This window comes from Schistocerca cancellata, chromosome 3 (assembly GCF_023864275.1).
Source record: "Schistocerca cancellata isolate TAMUIC-IGC-003103 chromosome 3, iqSchCanc2.1, whole genome shotgun sequence".
Taxonomy (NCBI): domain Eukaryota; kingdom Metazoa; phylum Arthropoda; class Insecta; order Orthoptera; family Acrididae; genus Schistocerca; species Schistocerca cancellata.
The window spans coordinates 294,244,424-294,264,610 of NC_064628.1; the positions used below are offsets into that span (position 1 = coordinate 294,244,424).

Here is a 20,187-nt window from a genome sequence, read left to right on the forward strand (position 1 = left end):
CAAGAAAAAAATCGAGGGGGGTTAAGTCGGGCGAACGTGGCGGCCAAGGAATTGGATCTCTACGGCCAATCCATCGTTGCGGGAATGTGTCATTTAAAAATTTTCGGACATCGAGGCTCCAATGGGGTGGTGCACCGTCCTGTTGAAACATCACATTTGGCTGCAGGTCTGTTATCTGTGGCACCGTAAATTGTTCCAACATGTCCAGGTAGATGGCTCCATCCACAGTCGGCTCCTGAAGAAAAACGGTCCAACAATGCGATTTGTCATCAAACCACACCACACATTAACTTTCGGACTATCGCGCATGTGTTCCCTTGGAGCATGTGGATTTTCGGACCCCCAGATGCGCACGTTGTGACGATTGACAGCCCCTGACACGTGAAAGGTTGCCTCGTCAGTAAACATCAGTCGTGATAAAAATGTCTCGACCGCGGCAATGCGATCTAACATGACACATGCAAATTCTTCTCGCTTTGGTCGATCATCAGGCTTTATTTCTTGCACAACCTGCACTTTATATGCGTATAAACGTAATCGCTGATGAAGCACTTTGTGCATTGTTGAACGTTTCATACGAAGTTCTCGTACTGCCTGTCGCACTGACTTCTATGGACTTTGTTCGAATGACCGCCGCACTTGTTCCACATGATGTTCGCTGATCGCAGGCTTACCACCACGATGCCCTTTCGCAACACTCCTAGTAGCCATAAACTGATCACACCACTTTTTTATAGTCTCGAACGACGGGGGCGCTTTGTTGTAAACTCGACGAAAGCTTCTTTGCACTTGGGTCGCCGATTTTGTCTCTGCATACCACCAGACCACTTGTGCACGCTCCTTCATATCCGCCATTTTGCTAAAGCAATTGATTGCAGCCCCACTACGGCCACTTGGCGTATCAAATTTGCACACCACAAACTCGTTGAGTTGCTCTGTCTGCCCCTTCAGGATTCACAGGTCCACCATCTGAAATGAGGAACATATAGGATATTGAAATTTTGGAGTCTCTTTGTGGACACCCTGTATTGTCACTATTGGACGGCAGTTCATAGCCCAACACGACTCTCGGGCAGGAGGTGCCCTCTTTGATGCTAATTTCTTTCTCAGAGCCTGCGCTTTTATTCCATGAAACGAACATTCCCTTGGCCGATTGCGGGCAGTCCCTAGTACAGCGTGATTCAAAAAGAATACCACAACTTTAGGAATTTAAAACTCTGCAACGACAAAAGGCAGAGCTAAGCACTATCTGTCGGCGAATTAAGGGAGCTATAAAGTTCCATTTAGTTGTACATTTGTTCGCTTGAGGTGCTGTTGACTAGGCGTCAGCGTCAGTTGATGCTAAGATGGCGACTGCTCAACAGAAAGCTTCTTGTGTTATTGAGTACGGCATAAGTGAATCGACGACAGTTGTTCAGCGTGCATTTCGAACGAAGTATGGTGTTAAACCTCCTGATAGGTGGAGTATTAAACGTTGGTATAAACAGTTTACAGAGAATGGGTGTTTGTGCAAAGGGAAAAGTTCTGGACGGCCGAGAACGAGTGATGAAAATGTAGCACGCATCCAGCAAGCATTTGTTCGCAGCCCAGGAAAATCGACTCGCAGAGCTAGCAGAGAGCTGCAAATTCCACAATCAACTGTATGGAGAGTCCTACGAAAAAGGTTAGTTATGAAACCTGAACGTCAACTACCCGAGGCGATGGATCGGCCGCCAGGCAGCCCGTGACAGAGCACTTCATCACTGGCCTCCAAGAAGCCCTGATCTTACCCCCTGCAATTTTTTCTTATGGGGGTATGTCAAGGATATGGTGTTTCGGCCACCTCTCCCAGCCACCATTGATGATTTGAAACGAGAAATAACAGCAGCTATCCAAACTGTTACGCCTGATATGCTACAGAGAGTGTGGAACGAGTTGGAGTATCGGGTTGATATTGCTCGAGTGTCTGGAGGGAGCCATATTGAACATCTCTGAACTTGTTTTTGAGTGAAAAAAAAACCTTTTTAAATACTCTTTGTAATGATGTATAACAGAAGGTTATATTATGTTTCTTTCATTAAATACACATTTTTAAAGTTGTGGTATTCTTTTTGAATCACCCTGTATAACTGTGAAACAAAGTACGACGTGTGTGTTGGAGACGAGTGCGCGGTGGTGTTGCAGGTGTGCGAGAACGACATCCTGCTGGTGGAGCTGGAGAACCGCGCGCCGGGCGTGGAGCTGTCGCTGCACTGGCGCGGCCAGCCGCAGCGCGAGACGCCCGCCATGGACGGCGTGGCCGGCGTGACGCAGTGCGCGGTGCCGGCCCACACCACCTTCCAGTACAAGTTCCGCGCCGCCGCGCCCGGCACACACCTCTGGCACGCCTTCACCGGTAAGTGCCGCACCACCTCTCCACCTAGCAAGTGCTCCTTCCTTAACGAAACCCACGACTATTTTTCCAATCTACACTACTGGCCATTAAAATTGCTACACCACGAAGATGACCGTGCTACATACGCGAAATTTAACCGACACGGAGGAGATGCTGTGATATGCAAATGATTAGCGTTTCAGAGCATTCACACAAGATGGGCGCCGGTGGCGACATCTACAACGTGCTGACATGAGGAAAGTTTCCAACCGATTTCTCATACACAAACAGCAGTTGACGGCGTTGCCTGGTGAAACGTTGTTGTGATGAATCGTGTAAGGAGGAGAAATGCGTACTATCACGTTTCCGACATTGATAAAGGTCGGATTGTAGCCTATCGCGATTGCAGTTTATCGTATCGCGACATTGCTGCTCGCGTTGGTCGAGATCCAATGACTGTTAGCAGAATATGGAATCGGTGGGTTCAGGAGGGTAATACGGAACGCCGTGCTGGATCCCAACGCCCTCGTATCACGAGCAGTCGAGATGACTCATCTTATCCACATGGCTGTAACGGATCGTGCAGCCACGTCTCGATCCCTGAGTCAACAGATGGGGGCGTTTGCAAGACAACCACCATCTGGACGAACAGTTGTACGACGTTTGCAGCAGCATGGACTATCAGCTCGGAGACCGTACCTGCGCTTACCCTTGACACTGCAGTACAGACAGGAGCGCCTGCGATGTTATACTCAACGACGAACCTGGGTGCAAGAATGGCAAAACGTCACTTTTTCGGAGGAATCCAGGTTATGTTTACAGCATCAAGATGGTCGCATCCGTGTTTGGCGACATCGCGGAGAACGCGCATTGGAAACTTCTACTCGTCATCGCCATACTGGCGCATCACCCGGCGTGATGGTTTGGGGTGCCATTGGTTACGCGTCTCGGTCACCTCTTGTTCGCATTGACGGCACTTCGAACAGTGGACGTTGCATTTCAGATGTGTTACGTCCCGTACCCTTCATTCGATCCCTGCGAAACCGTACATTTCAGCAGGATAATGCACGACCGCATGTCGCAGGTCCTGTGCCGGCCTTTCTGGATACAGAAAATGTTCGACTGCTGCCCTGGCCAGCACATTCTCCAGATCTCTCACCGACTGAAGACGTCTGGTCAATGGTGGCCGGGCCGTCCGTGGTGGCCAAGCGGTTAAAGGCGCTACAGTCTGGAACCGCGCGGCCGCTACGGTCGCAGGTTCGAATCCTGCCTCGGGCATGGATGTGTGTGATGTCCTTAGGTTAGTTAGGTTTAAGTAGTTCTAAGTTCTAGGGGACTGATGACCTTAGAAGTTAAGTCCCATAGTGCTCAGAGCCATTTGAACCATTTTGAATGGTGGCCGAGCAACTGGCTCGTCACAATATGCCAGTCACTACTCTCGATGAACTGTGGTATCGTGTTGAAGCTGCATGGGCAGCTGTACCTGTACACGCCATTCAAGCTCTGTTTGACTCAATGCCCAGGCGTATCAAGGCGATTATTACGGCCAGAGATGGTTGTTCTGCGTACTGATTTCTCAGGATCTATGCACCCAAATTGCGTGAAAACGTAATCACATGTCAGTTCTAGTGTAACATATTTGTCCAATGAATACCCGTTTATCATCTCCATTCCTTCTTGTTGTAGCAAGTTTAATGGCCAGTAGTGTAATTCTCGTGCCGCTGAAAGTATCAGTAAAACAGATATTAGCGTCAGTGGCATTGATAAACTGCTGAAATCGTTGAAACTGAACAAAGCCGTAGGGCCAAACGGAACCCCTATCAGATTCTACACACAGTTTGCGGCTGAGTTAGCCCCTCTGTTAACTACACACATCAAAAAAAGTTTTGTACCACCTCGGTTCCGAGAGTTCCGGAACCTGTACAGGAAACAAGAGTAGAGATCAACATAAATATCACTTCCGACCTTTTTATTGCTCATGAAAACCACACGTTGCATGTTGTACCACTACACAGCGAGACCTTCAGAGGTGGCGGTCCAGACTGCTGTACACACCGGTGCCTCTAAGACCCAGTACCACGTCCTCTTGCAATAACGGATGCCGGTATTCGTCGTGGCATACTCTCCACAAGTTCAGCAAGGCACTGTTGGTCCAGATTGTCCCACGCCTCAACGGCGATTTACCGTGGATCCCTCAGAGTGGTTGGTGGTTCACGTCGTCCATAAACAGCCCTTCTCAATCAATCCCAGGCATGTTCGTTAGGGTTCATGTCTGGAGAACATGCTGGCCACTCTAGTCGAGCGATTTCGTTATCCTGAAGGATGTCATTCACAAGGTGTACATGACGGGGGCGCGAATTGTCTTCCATGAAGACGAATGCCTCGCCAATATGCAGCCGATATGGTTGCACTATCGGTCGGAGGATGACATTCAAGTATCGTACAGCCGATACGGCGCCTATGACCACCAGCGGCGTACGTCACGCCACATAATGCCTCCCCAAAACAGCAGGGAACCTCCACCTTGTTGCACTCGATGGACAGTGTGTCTAAGACGTTCAGCCTGACCAGGTTGCCTGCAAACACGTCTCCGACGATTGTCTGGTTAAAGGCATATGTGACACTCATCGGTAAAGAGATCGTGATACCAATTCTGAGCAGTCCATTCGGCATGTTGTTGGGCCCTTTTGTACCGTACTGCATGGTGTCGTGGTTGCAAAGATGGACCTCGCCATGGACGGCGGGAGTGAAGTTGCGCATCATGCAGCCTATTGCGCATGGTTCAGTCGTAACACGACGTCCTGTGGCTGCACGAAAGCATTATTCCACATCGAGGCGTTGCTGTCAGGATTCCTCCGAGCCATAATTCGTAGGTAGCGGTCATCCTCTACAGCCGAAGCTCTTGGGCGGCCTGAGCGAGGCATGTCATCGAAAGTTCCTGTCTCTCTGTATCCTCCATGTCCGAACAACGTCGCTTTGGTTCACTGTGAGACACGTCACTTATTGAGAGCCCTTCTTGGCACAAACTAACAATGCGGACGCGATCGAACCGCGGTATTGACCGTCTAGGTAAGGTTGAACTACAGACAACACGAGCCGTATACCTCCTTCCTGGTGGAATGACTGGAACTGATCCGCTGTCAGACTTCTTCCGCCTAATAGGCGCTGCTCATGCATGGTTGTTAACATCTTTGGGCAGGTTTAGTGAAATCTTTGTACAGTCAAAGGGACTGTGTCTGCGATACAATATCCACAGTCAACGTCTATCTTCAGGTGTTCTGGGAAACGGGGTGATGCAAAACTTTTTTTGATGTGTGTATAATCAGTCGTAGATTTCTCGAACAAAAAACAGTGCCCAGTAGTTGGAAGAAAGCACAGATGACACCTGTCTACAGGAAGGGCCGCTGAAGTGATCCACAAAAGTACCGTCTATTATCCTTGACATCCATATGTTGCAGAATCTTGGAACATATTTTGAGCTCAAACATAATGAGGTAACTCGAACGGAATGACCTCCACCATATCAACCAGCATGAATTTCGAAAACACAGATCATGCAAAAACCAACTTGCACTTTTCTGACATGACATCCTGAAAGCACGTATCGAGGCAATCACGTAGATGCAGTATTTCTCGATTTCACACAGTACCTTATCAAAGATTATTATCAAAAGTGCGATAATATGGGGTATCAGACGAAATTTGTGACTAGACTGAGGATTTCTTGGTCGGGGAGGACGCAGCATCTTATTTTGGGTGAAGAGTTGTCGTCAGATGTAGTAGCTTCGGATGTATCCCAGGGAAGCGTGTTGGGTCCCTTACTGTTCATGTTGCGTGTTAATGATGAAGCGGATAAGATTAACAGTAACCTCAGACTTTCCGTAGATGATGTAGTTATCTACAGTGAAGTACAGTCTGAATAAAGCTGTAGAAATATCTTCGGTCCGAAAATTACCTCCAGCAATTAAACAGAGAACCGACTCGTGGAGACATCATCTTGGACCTACTGATAACAAACAGACGCAAAGTTTTCGACTGTGTAAGCGCAGAACAGGGAATCAGTGATCATAAGGCCGTTGCAGCATCCGTGAATATGGAAGTAAATAGGAATATAAAAAAGGGAGGAAGGTTTATCTGTTTAGCAAGAGTAATAGAAGGCAGATTTCAGACTACCTAACAGATCAAAATGAAAATTTCTGTTCCGGCACTGACAATGGTGAGTGTTTATGGAAAAAGTTGAAGGCAATCGTAAAATGCGTTTTAGACAGGTACGTGCCGAGTAAAACTGTGAGGGACGGGAAAAACCCACCGTGGTTCAACAACAAAGTTAGGAAACTACTGCCAAAGCAAATAGAGCTTCACTGCAAGTTTAAACGCAGCCAAAACCTCTCAGACAAACAGAAGCTAAACGATGTCAAAGTTAGCGTAAGGAGGGCTATGCGCGAAGCGTTCAGTGAATTCGAAAGTAAAATTCTATGCACCGACTTGACAGAAAATCCTAGGAAATTCTGGTCTTACGTTAAATCAGTACGTGGATCGAAACAGCATATCCAGACACTCTGGGATGATAATGGCATTGAAACAGAGGATGACACGCGTAAAGCTGAAATGCTAAACACCTTTCTCCAAAGCTGTTTCACAGAGGAAGACCGCACTGCAGTTCCTTCTCTAAATCCTTGCACGAACGAAAAAATGGCTGACATCGAATTAAGTGTCCAAGGAATAGAAAAGCATCTGAAATCACTCAACAGAGGAAAGTCCACTGGACCTGACGGGATACCAATTCGATTCTACACAGAGTACGCGAAAGAACTTGCCCCTCTTCTTACAGCCACGTACCGCAAGTCTCTAGAGGAACAGAAGGTTCCAAATGATTGGAAAAGAGCACAGGCAGTTCCAGTTTTCAAGAAGGGTCTTCGAGCAGATGCGAAAAACTATAGGCCTATATCTCTGACATCGATCTGTTGTAGAATTTTAGAACATGTTTTTTGCTCGCGTATCATGTCGTTTCTGGAAACCCAGAATCTACTCTGTGGGAATCAACATGGATTCCGGAAACAGCGATCGTGTGAGACCCAATTAGCTTTATTTGTTCATGAGAGCCAGAAAATATTCGATACAGGCTCCCAGGTAGATGCTATTTTCCTTGACTTCTGGAAGGCGTTCGATACAGTTCCGCACTGTCGCCTGATAAACAAAGTAAGAGCCTACGAAATACACTCCTGGAAATGGAAAAAATAACACATTGACACAGGTGTGTCAGACCCACCATACTTGCTCCGGACACTGCGAGAGGGCTGTACAAGCAATGATCACACGCACGGCACAGCGGACACACCAGGAACCGCGGTGTTGGCCGTCGAATGGCGCTAGCTGCGCAGCATTTGTGCACCGCCGCCGTCAGTGTCAGCCAGTTTGCCGTGGCATACGGAGCTCCATCGCAGTCTTTAACACTGGTAGCATGCCGCGACAGTGTGGACGTGAACCGTATGTGCAGTTGACGGACTTTGAGCGAGGTGTATAGTGGGCATCCGGGAGGCCGGGTGGACGTACCGCCGAATTGCTCAACACGTGGGGCGTGAGGTCTCCACAGTACATCGATGTTGTCGCCAGTGGTCGGCGGAAGGTGCACGTGCCCGTCGACCTGGGACCGGACCGCAGCGACGCACGGATGCACGCCAAGACCGTAGGATCCTACGCAGTGCCGTAGGGGACCGCACCGCCACTTCCCAGCAAATTAGGGACACTGTTGCTCCTGGGGTATCGGCGAGGACCATTCGCAACCGTCTCCATGAAGCTGGGCTACGGTCCCGCACACCGTTAGGCCGTCTTCCGCTCACGCCCCAACATCGTGCAGCCCGCCTCCAGTGGTGTCGCGACAGGCGTGAATGGAGGGACGAATGGAGACGTGTCGTCTTCAGCGATGAGAGTCGCTTCTGCCTTGGTGCCAATGATGGTCGTATGCGTGTTTGGCGCCGTGCAGGTGAGCGCCACAATCAGGACTGCATACGACCGAGGCACACAGGGCCAACACCCGGCATCATGGTGTGGGGAGCGATCTCCTACACTGGCCGTACACCACTGGTGATCGTCGAGGGGACACTGAATAGTGCACGGTACATCCAAACCGTCATCTAACCCATCGTTCTACCATTCCTAGACCGGCAAGGGAACTTGCTGTTCCAACAGGACAATGCACGTCCGCATGTATCCCGTGCCACCCAACGTGCTCTAGAAGGTGTAAGTCAACTACCCTGGCCAGCAAGATCTCCGGATCTGTCCCCCATTGAGCATGTTTGGGACTGGATGAAGCGTCGTCTCACGCGGTCTGCACGTCCAGCACGAACGCTGGTCCAACTGAGGCGCCAGGTGGAAATGGCATGGCAAGCCGTTCCACAGGACTACATCCAGCATCTCTACGATCGTCTCCATGGGAGAATAGCAGCCTGCATTGCTGCGAAAGGTGGATATACACTGTACTAGTGTCGACATTGTGCATGCTCTGTTGCCTGTGTCCATGTGCCTGTGGTTCTGTCAGTGTGATCATGTGATGTATCTGACCCCAGGAATGTGTCAATAAAGTTTCCCCTTCCTGGGACAATGAATTCACGGTGTTCTTATTTCAATTTCCAGGAGTGTATAAGGCCAGCTGTTTGGCTGGATTGAAGAGTTTTTAGCAAACAGAACACAGCATGTTGTTCTCAATGGAGAGACGTCTACAGACATTGAAGTAACCTCTGGCGTGCCACAGGGGAGTGTTATGGGACCATTGCTTTTCACAATATATATAAATGACCTAGTAGATAGTGTCGGAAGTTCCATGCCGCTTTTCGCGGATGATGCTGTAGTATAATGAGAAGTTGCAGCATTAGAAAATTGCAGCGAAATGCAGGAAGGTTCAAATGGTTCAAATGGCTCTGAGCAGTATGGGACTCAACTGCTGTGGTCATAAGTCCCCTAGAACTTAAAACTACTTAAACCTAACTAACCTAAGGACACCACACACATCCATACGCGAGGCAGGACTCGAACCTGCGATCGCAGCGGTCGTGCGGTTCCAGACTGTAGCGCCTTTAACCGCTCGGCCACTCCGGCCGGCAATGCAGGATGGTCAGCGGATAGGCACTTCGTGCAGGGAGTGGCAACTGATCCTTAACATAGACAAATGTAATGTATTATAGTATGATTATATGATAGCGGAACAAACACTGGTAGCAGTTACTTCTGCAAAATATCTGGGAGTATGCGTAGGGAACGATTTGAAATGGAATGATCATATAAAATTAATTGTTGGTAAGGCGGGTGCCAGGTTGAGATTCGTTGGGAGAGTCCTTAGAAAATGTAGTCCATCAACAAAGGAGGCGGCTTACAACACTCGTTCGACCTATACTTGAGTATTGATCATCAGTGTGGGATCCGTACCAGATCGGGTTGACAGAGGAGATAGAGGAGATCTAAAGAAGAGCGGCGAGTTTCTTCACAGGGTTATTTGGTAAACGTGATATCGTTACGGAGATGTTTAGCAAACTCAAGTGGCAGACTCTGCAAGTGAGGCGCTTTGCATCGCGGTGTAGCTTGCTGTCCAGGTTTCGAGAGGGTGCATTTGTGGATGAGGTATCGACTATATTGCTTCCCCCTACTTATACCTCCCGAGCAGATCACGAATATAAAATTAGAGAGATTCGAGCGCGCACGGAGGCTTTCTGGCAGTCGTTCTTCCCGCGAACCATACGCGACTGGAACAGGAAAGGGAGGTAACGACAGTGGCACTTAAAGTGCCCTCCGCTACACACCGTTGGGTGGCTTGCGTAGTATAAATGTAGATGTAGATGTAGATGACTGGTTTGATGCAGCTTTCCTTGCTAGTCAGTTGTACGCATAACTACTACAACGTACATAAATTTCAACCTGATTATTGTAGTCAAGCCTTGGTCTCCTTGTATAAATTTTGTACCCCGCACTTAGCGCCAATACCAAGGCGACGATTTCTTTATGCGTCCAGAATGTGTCCTGTCAACTGATCCCTTTATTTGGTCAAGCTGCGCCACAACTTGCTTTTCGTCCCAATTCGATTCAGTGACTTCTCATTACTTATCCCAGTTAGCCATCAGACCTTCAGCATTCTTCTGTAACACCACATTTCAAAAGTGTGTGCCCTCATCTTATCTGAACTGTTTCGATATTAACAAATTTCTCTTTTTCAAAAATACTTGCCTTGTATTGCCAGTCTGCATTTTATATCCCCTCAACTCGACGAACGTCTATTATTTTTCTGCCTAAATACCAAAATTCGGCTACTATTTTTTAATTCGACTACATTGCATTAGCATTTTTCACTTTTTTGATATGCATCTCTCAGCCTCCTTTAAACAGACTATCCTCTAACCCTAAAAAGATCGCAGCGGCGTATGAATTCGTTTAGTGGTTGCTGTCGAGTCTACTTGACTGCAAAGACTGTTCACGACTGTAGAATTTTTTTGGAAAAGCTTACTGTATGCTGTTTATATTACAGATGCACCGCACTCTGTCAGAATCTTTCTTACAAAACTGTGTATTACAGTCGGCTTCCCTACCTCTGTTTTCACGTGTTTCAGATCACTCTTTTGTATTACTCTTAGTTATTCAAACAATGTGATGGGCTCCAGAACTTTACCACTGATCTTGTAATTGATCACTATCAGGTTTTATCCCTTCGTTATAAGTATTATCTCGTATTTATCAGCATTTAAGGAGAAACTGTAAAAGGGAAAAAATGGTGAAGTGCGAGTAGGGGTCGCTCTCTGAGGGTTCCGTACAGACTTAAATGCGTGTGTAGATAGCTCACCCAAGCGGGATTGGGAATATCTACGATTTTTACCTGTTATAGACAGCAATACTTGTAAAAAATCGAACCCGGAAATCCCAAGACATTCGTGTGATATAATGGCAAATTAATTTTCGGATGTTTTGCCTTACTCGTACTCTGAACCCCTACTTCTTGCCAAACTTCGCGATTCTAGGTTAACGAGAAGTACTCTATAGGTTTTGGTGAAACAGTTTGCGAATATCAAAATATGTGACATAAATGTCGGTATCTTTCGCATTGGTGGCCAAAGTCTTCCGGCATAAAAAAAGTCACCATCATTCTGCAAACGGCCTTGTCAAAAAGGGCGGAAGACCGGACAAAGGTTCTGGGCACTCTTTTGTCCTTGGGGTGGGAAACTGCCCCTAAAGGCGGAAGAATCAGCAATGACCAACGGCATGACGATGCAGAAGGCAATGGAAACAACTGCATAAAGACACATAAATAGTATCCACAGGACATGTAGAACGTAATTAAAAAAGTGTAATGAGATCTCTCCATTGGCAAAAGATTCCAGAGTAGTTCCCCATTCGGTCTCGTAAACTGACATACGGCCGGGAGAGCGGTGTGCTGACCGCATACCCTTCCATATCCGCATCTAGTGACGCCTGTGGGTTGTGAGGATGACATGGCGGCCGGTCGGTATCGTTGGGCCTTCCAAAGCCTGCTCGGCCGGAGTTTAGTTTTTCTAGTCCCCCATTCGGATCTCCGGGAGGGGACTGCTAAAGGGGAGGTGACCATGAGAAAAAGATTGAACAATCAACGAAAGGATAACGTCCCACGAGTCGGGGCGTGGAATGTAAGAAGCAATGTGGTAGGGAAGCTAGAAGGTCTGAAAAGGAGAATGCAAAGCCTCACTCTATATATAGTAGGTGTCATTGAAGTGAAACGGAAACAGGACAGAGGGTTTCTGGTCAGATGATTATAGGGTAATATCAACAGCAGCAGAAAATGGTCTAACGGCAGTGGGATTCGTTATGAATAGGGAAGGTGTGGAAGAGAGTATGTTATTGTTAACACTTCAGTGATAGGATTGCTCTTATCAGAATCGACAGCAATCCATCAATGACAACAATAGTTCAGGTAAACATGCCGACGTCGCAAGCTGCAGATGAAGAGATATAGAAAATATATGAGGATATTGAAAAGGTAATACAGTTTGGAAATCTGATAGTCATGGGGGACTGGAATGCAGTTTTAGGGGAAGTAGCAGAAGAAAAGTGACAGGAGAACTTAGGCTTGGGACAAGGAACGATAGAAGAGAAAGACTAATTGAGTTCTGTAATAAATTGCAGCTAGTAATAGCGAACACTCTGTTCAAGAATCACAAGAGGAGGAGGTATAATCGAAAAACGCCGGTGATACGGGAAGATTTCAGTTAGATTACATCATGGTCATACAGAGCTCCCAAAATCAGATACTGGACTGCAAGGCGTACCCAGGATCAGATTTACGCTCAGGTCATACTGTAGTAGTGCTGTACAGTAGCCTGAAGTTTAAGAGAGTAGTCAGGAGGAATCTATACTCAAAGAAGTAGGATACTAAAGTACTAAGGAATGACGAGATCCGCTTGAAGTTCTCTAAGGCTATAGACACGGAAATGAGGAATGGCTTAGTAAGCGGTACAGTTGAAAAGAAATGGACATCTCTAAAAAGAGTAATCACAGAAGTGAGAAAGGGAAACGTAGGTACAAAGAAGGTAGCTGCGAAAAAAATGTGGGTAATGGAAGAAATATTTCAGTTGGTCGATGAAAGAAGGAACTTCAAAAATGTTCAGGGAGATTCAGGAATACAGATATACAAGTCGCTAAGGAATGAAATAAATATAAAGTGCAGGGAAGCTGAGACGAAATAGCTGCGTGAAAAATGTGAAGAAATCGAAAAAGAAATGATTGTCAGAAGGACTGACTCAGCATATAAGACGGTCGAACAACCGTCAGTAAAATTAAAAGCAAGGTTGATAATAGTAAGAGTGCAACAGTAATTCCACTATTAAATGCAAAGAACAGAGCGGATAGGTGGAAAGAGTACATTGCAGGCCTGTACTAGGGGGAAGATTTATCTAATGTTACAAGAGAAGAAACAGCAGTCGATTTAGAAGAGATAGGGAATTCAGTATTTGAATCAGAATTTAAGAGGTTTGAAGTACTTAAATCAAATAAGGCAGAAGGGATAGATAACATTCCATCAGAATTACTAAAATCATTGGGGGAAGTGGCAACAAAACGACTATTCACGTTGGTGTGTGGAATGTATGTGCCTTGCGACATACCATCTGACATTCGGAAAAATCAACGCAATTCCGAAGACTGCAAGAGCTGGCAAGTGCGAGAATTGTCGCACAATCAGCTTAACAGCTCATGCATCCAAGTTGGCTAAATGGTTCAAATGGCTCTGAGCACTATGGGACTTAACAGCTGTGGTCATCAGTCCCCTAGAACTTAGAACTACTTAAACCTAACTAACCTAAGGACATCACACACATCCATGCCGCAGGAAGGGTCCGAACCTGCGATCGTAGCGGTCGCGCGGTTCTAGACTGAAGCGCCTAGAACCGCTCGGCCACTCCGGCCGGCCATCCAAGTTGCCTACAAGAATAATATACAGAAGAATGGGAAATAAAATTGAGGATGAGCTAGATGACGATCAGTTTGGCTTTAGAAAAGATAAAGGCACCAGAGAGGCAATTCTGAAGTTGCCGTTGATAATGGAAGAAAAACTAAAAAAAAAAAGATACGTTCATAGTATTTATCGACCTGGAAAGCGTTCGACAATGTAAAATGGTGCAAGATGTTCGAAATTCTGAGAAAAATAGGGGTAAGCTATAGAGAGAGGCAGATATTATGCAATACGTACAAGATCCAAGAGGGAATAATAAGAGTGGATGACCAACAACGAAGTGCTCAGATTAAAAACGGTGTACGACAGAAATGCAGTCTTTCACCCCTGCTGTTTAATCTGAACATCGAAGAAGCAATGATAGAAATAAAAGGAATGTTCAGGAGTGGAATCAAAATTCAAGGTGAAAGGATATCAGTGATACGATTCGCTGATGACAGTGCTATCCTGAGTTAAAGTGAAGAAAAATTACAGGATCTGCTAAATGAAATGAACAATCTAATGAGTACAGAATATGGATTTAAGAATAAACTGAAGAAAGACGAAAGTAATGCGAAGTAGCAGAAATGAGAACAGTGAGAAACTTAACATTAGGTTTGATGGTGACCAAGTAGATGAAGTTAAGGAATCCTGCTAACCAGGCAGCAAAATAACCAATGATGGACGGAGCAAGGAGGGCGTTAAAAGCAGATTAGCACTGGCAAAAAGGGCATTCCTGGCCAAGAGAAGTCTACTAGTATCAAACATAGGCCTTAATTTGAGGACGAAATTTCTGAGAATGTGCGTTTGGAGCACAGCATTGTATGGGTGTGAAACATGGACTGTTGGAAAACCGGAGCAGAAGGGTATCGAAGCATTTGAGATGTGGTGTTACAGACGAGTGTCGAAAATTAGGTGGACTGATAAGGTAAGAACTGAGGAGGTTCTGCGCAGAATCGGAGAGGGAAGGTTGTATGTGGAAAACACTGACAAGGAGAAGGGACAGGATAGTAGGACATCTGTTAAGACATCAGGGAATGACTTCCATGGTACTAGAGGGAGCTGTAGGGCAAAAACTGTAGAGAAAGATGGAGATTGGAATATATCCAGCAAGTAATTCAGGACGTAGGTTGCAAGTGCTACTCTGAGATTAAGATGTTGGCATAGGAGAGGAACTCGTAGCGGGCCCCATCAAACCAGACGGATGACTCAAAATAAATCTTTTGACTGCATCGACTTAGAAGCTTGAATGTTTTAATCCGGTAATGGACTATAGACCTTACTACGTGACAAATTTCAACTTGATAAGTCAACCTGTTCCTGAGAAAAAGTGCTCGTAACCTTCGGGCAGACAGGCAGACCGACAACAACGTTTAATTTTTACCGATTGGAATAGGAACCCTAATGATGAAGTAGAAACGGGTAAATTTTTTTAGACAGATTTCCTTCAAGAATATTTTCTCAACACAAAAATTTTAACTGCACGAATTGAAATGACTGGAATGAATGCGAAACTTTTTGCATTCTGATAAATAGTTTTTTGTAGTTTTCGAAACAACTTGATCAGAACTGAATAAGTTCTGGAAAACTGGAAGACTGCTTGATACATTAACGACTAACGTATTTAACTTGACTTACAAAAAGTGTCGGCACTTCAGTGAGCGCTGTTCTCGTGGCGAGGAAAACGGGCTCGTGTGAGAAATAGCAGTGGGAAGAAGGCGAATGCGTGTGAAATGAACTACTCTCGTGCCTGTTTCTCGGCAACCATAATTAGCTTGACAAGCAACACCAGAACTACTTTTTACAAGCAGTCCAACTCTCGTTCTGTGTCGGTGACGACTTCAGACCGCCTTTCTGTTTCCCCTTGCAACTATCAAATGCCTGTATTCGACGTATAGCCAGAGCTGACATAATCTCGTCGACAACGACATACGAATACATTTGCTCAGACGGACGTGAATGAGAAAAGGAATCGATTATGAATCCATGTGACTGTCTACAGCTGTTTCCTTGACCCTAGATCATCAAGGTGTGGAGACTGAGATTAGAAGTACAGGGCGGTTATAATTAAACTTTCGCTACTTGAGAGGAGCACCACGAAAAACGAGTGGTCGTAGGACTATGAAATTTTGTGGAAACATTTGAAAACACGCGCAGAAGAGAAATAAAGACTAAATCACTGAAAGAAACACATTTTAATTTCGTATCAGAGGGTACCAAATGTTAGTTGCGTATCATGTTTACGTTCCACGTTACAAACATTGCTCAGTGTGACGAGCATCTGCATCCACGACAGCCTGATACCATTTCACAATTGTTCGCAGCCCTTTTCGAATTGTGGCGTGTTGAGCTGTCGAGACACAGCTCGTGTGTCCGTTGAAAATCACACATTGCGTCCAGTATTATTAGCCATGGCAACAGTAACTTCTTCAACAATTTGTGGCGCAATATTGTCTCCCGGGATCAGTTCCCAAATCGCTAGTTAATTCGATCTTCCGAATCTTGTTCAAAAAATGGCTCTGAGCACTATGGGACTTAATATCTTAGGTCACCAGTCCCCTAGAACTTAGAACTACTTAAACCTAACTAATCTAAGGACATCACACAACACCCAGCCATCACGAAGCAGAGAAAATCCCCGACCCCGCCGGGAATCGAACCCGGGAACCCGGGCGTGGGAAGCGAGAACGCTACCGCACGACCACGAGATGCGGGCTCCGAATCTTGTTCTTAAACCCTGGTACGCAAAGTAGTCCTCTCTGTATTCCTTTAATGCGTCGATACTAAAGAAAAGCAGCAGCATTATTGCTATTGTTTTGATAAAACTGCTTTACCAGTAAAGCCCTGCTCCTGTAAACTGAAGAGTAAGCCGAATGTAGCAAGTGAGTAGGAGCAGGAAAAGGTGAAATGCTTCGGTACTGCATTTAAAAGTGGTTGTCCAGACCCATGTTGACTGTCAGCATCTGTAATGCACATTGATGTCTGTGTTTCAAACGTATGTCTCCGTACCAGTAACGGCGCCTAACGGCAAGTTATGACACAAACACTACTAACAAAGCAAATCTCGTAGCGCGTAGTCTGAACTTCATTCCTTAAAGTGGCGTACACGTCTACATCGGCACATGTAGCTAAAGTTTAATTATAACCACCCTATAGATTAGTCTATAATATGAATCTAACTTTTAATCCAGCAAGCCATTTCGTGCATTGATAAGTCGCCAGAGGCCTTATGCCACTACGTTTTATAATAACCTGCCTACTGCCTATCAATCGAATGTCTTTTCCTTTCTCTCTCTCTCTCTCTCTCTCTCTCTCTCTCTCTCTCTCTCTCTCTCTCTCTCTCACACACACACACACACACACACACACACACACACACAATTATTATCATCATTCTTATTTGCCTTTTTTTTCTTTCGCTTAGTTTCATACTGGTATTGAATGTAAGATGTCCGTTTAGGGTCAAAATTTCACGCATGTAGAAGACACAGAGATAAAGATTTAATGTTCAGAAATTAATATTTAATTTTTTATGAACGAAAAACACTCGATATTTGTGTAATATTCTGCAGTATGTACTGCTTATTTAATTAACCTTTATTGACTGTTAGAACATCATCAGGCACAGAGAGAAATAAATGTAACTGTGAATTTTGTGAGGTCAAAGATTTTAACTAGGTCTATTCAGAGAGACTCTTAATTCGTCAATGTCATGTTCCCACCCTGAGATGTAGATAAAATTCTTTATTTACACAGCGGATATGGAGGGGCATGTGGTCAGCACACCGCTCTCTCGGCCGATTATCAGTTTACGAAACCGGAGCCACTACCTCTCAATCAGATGGCTCTGAGCACTATGGGACTTAACATCTATTGTCATCAGTCCCCTAGAACTACTTAAACCTAACTAACCTAAGGACAGCACACGACACCCGGTCATCACGAGGCAGAGAAAATCCCTGACCCCGCCGGGAATCGAACCCGGGAACCCGGGCGTGGGAAGCGAGAACGCTACCGCACGACCACGAGCTGCGGACACCTCTCAATCAAGTAGCTTCTCAGTTTGCCTCACTTATCATACCGTAATATCACTTACATCATCGTTTTACAAAAACTGTGCTGTGTAGTGCGATCATTCATGTTATGACTGCAACAGACGTTAACACCGTGAGCGGTTTCATACGACATAGAGCTGGCTGTACAAAAATGTTTATGTATTCCCATAAGACCGATGCTCACTTAAACGAAATATAAATTACTGAACAGTCGAAAATACACTATAAATAATCTGTTTTGTATCCCGCCTGGAAGGCGGCGCGTGGGTCTGCTCCTGTAAAATGAAGAAAAGGCCGAATGTAGGAAGTGAGTAGGAGCAGGAAAAGGTGAAATGCTTCGGTACTGCATTTAAAAGTGGTTTTACTATTTTACTTAACTTTGGCTGATAAACGAGCATGTAGGTGCGAAGCCGTACATTGAGCCACAAAGGCACAATCTGTAGTGGCTTGCCGGCTGGGGTGGCCGAGCGTTCTAGGCGCTTCAGTCTGGAACCGCGCGACCGCTACGGTCGCAGTTTGGAATCCTGCTTCGGGCATGGATGTGTGTGACGTCCTTAGGTTAGTTAGGTTTAAGTGGTTCTAGGTTCTAGGGGACTGATGACCTCAGATGTTATGTCCCATAGTGCTCAGAGCCATTTTTTTTGTAGTGGTTCGCCCACTATGAAATAGAAAACAATGTTGCTTGGTCGTCTGCTCGGCATCAAATGGGCTGAATCCGGAGCGGCGCTCGTAGAGCTGCACAGCGCCGGCTAGAGGGCGCTGTCGTCGATGTCGTAGTGCCAACCTAGCAGAGCGCACCTACGTTGTGGCATCGTAGCTATCGATACCACAATCTGAATCTTAATAAATAAAGCTATATACAGTTAAGTCTGTGTCCATAGGTGCCGCCGCACTTCCTTGGAACGTAATAATCAGTAAAAGTACTTGCCAGTCCGGGGCACGTGTGTTCTCTCTCCAGCCTCCTTGAAGAGTAAACTGCCCACTCTGAGTTCTGTAGCCAGGAACAGCTACTTCTCTAGGTGATTCATTCGAATTGAACCAATGGGAGTCTACTTGGTTCACTGCCACCTTCTAGGCATCTGTTCCTCACACTAATTTAACTTTTTTTATTCCCTGGGAGAATTTATCTCTTAATTACCTTTCTATTCTTTGCTATTTCTCTTGTTAATTAAGTTAGATCCCTCATTGTTCATACGATTTGAATATTCACTAATTTGCGATCTACCCGCTACGGCACGGTGAAGCTTCTCGTGTTAGTCCGTTAAATTTTCTCCAAGGAAAGGGGGATGATGATGATGATGATGATGATGATGATGATGATGATGATGATGATGATGATGATGATGTTGTTTGGTTTGTAGGGCGCTTAACTGCACCGTTATCAGCGCCCGTGCAAATTCCCAACCTTTGGTCAGTCCAGTATCGCCACTTTCATGAATGATGATGAAATGATGAGGACAACACAAAGACCCAGTCATCTCGAGGCAGGTGAAAATCCCTGGCCCCGCCGGGAATCGAACCCGGGACTCCGTAAGGGAAGTGGGGGAGGGGAGAGGGGAGCGGGGTGCTGTCTCACTCGCCAGTCCACGAACATTCCAGCAAAAAAATGACGGAGGAAGGCGCCTGCCTGTCGCCCCTACTGTACTGTGTTTCCACCAAGCCCCGTTGATGACGTAAAGCGGTTGGACAAAAATTATGGGAAGACTAAAAACAAAAGATGTCTAATACGGTATAGGAAAATCGTTGGCGTTGAAAACACCTTCCAGTCGTCTCGGAATAATGGATAAGTGTAGGTTCTGTGTGGTTTCCAAGCAAATTTCTTCCTGCAAAATAGTGGTGAGCTCAGGTAACTATGCTGGAGGTGGGTAGCGATCGTGCACCACTCTCTCCAAAGTAGGCCACAAAGACTCAATCATATTGAGATTTGGTGACTGTGCTAGCGACAGTTCACCCTCGTGTTCACAAAACCAGTCCCAGACGATGTGAGCTGCGTGAACAGGGCTCTGTCTTACAACTCAACATCACAACTAAGAAACAAACATTGTATCACGGAATAGACCTCATCAGTCAAAACGGTCACATAGTTGTTGGCAGTAATGCGACACTGCAAAGCAACCAGGGGGTCCATGGAATACCACGCTATGGCTACCCAAATCAGCGAACCCCCGCCATGTTTCGGTCGTGGGCCATAAACTTGGCCAGAAGTTGCAAACAGTGTGAAATAAGACTCATACGACCAAATGACATCCTTCTAATGCTCCAGATTTCATGGCTTCCGTACCTCGTTTGCCTGTTACAGGGATTTGAATCACTGGAGAGTGGTTTCAAAATTCCAGCTC

The 20,187-nt window shown here is 45.9% G+C and overlaps 1 protein-coding gene across 1 annotated transcript in view; it reads left to right on the top strand.

Annotated features, from left to right (window-relative positions):
• LOC126174993 (uncharacterized) overlaps window positions 1–20,187 on the top strand; it is a 397,453-nt gene that overhangs the window by 258,675 nt on the left and 118,591 nt on the right. The window contains exon 4 of the mRNA XM_049921476.1: window positions 2,164–2,374. Coding sequence (XP_049777433.1) covers window positions 2,164–2,374 — 211 coding nt within the window. The remainder of the gene's footprint in view (window positions 1–2,163; window positions 2,375–20,187) is intronic.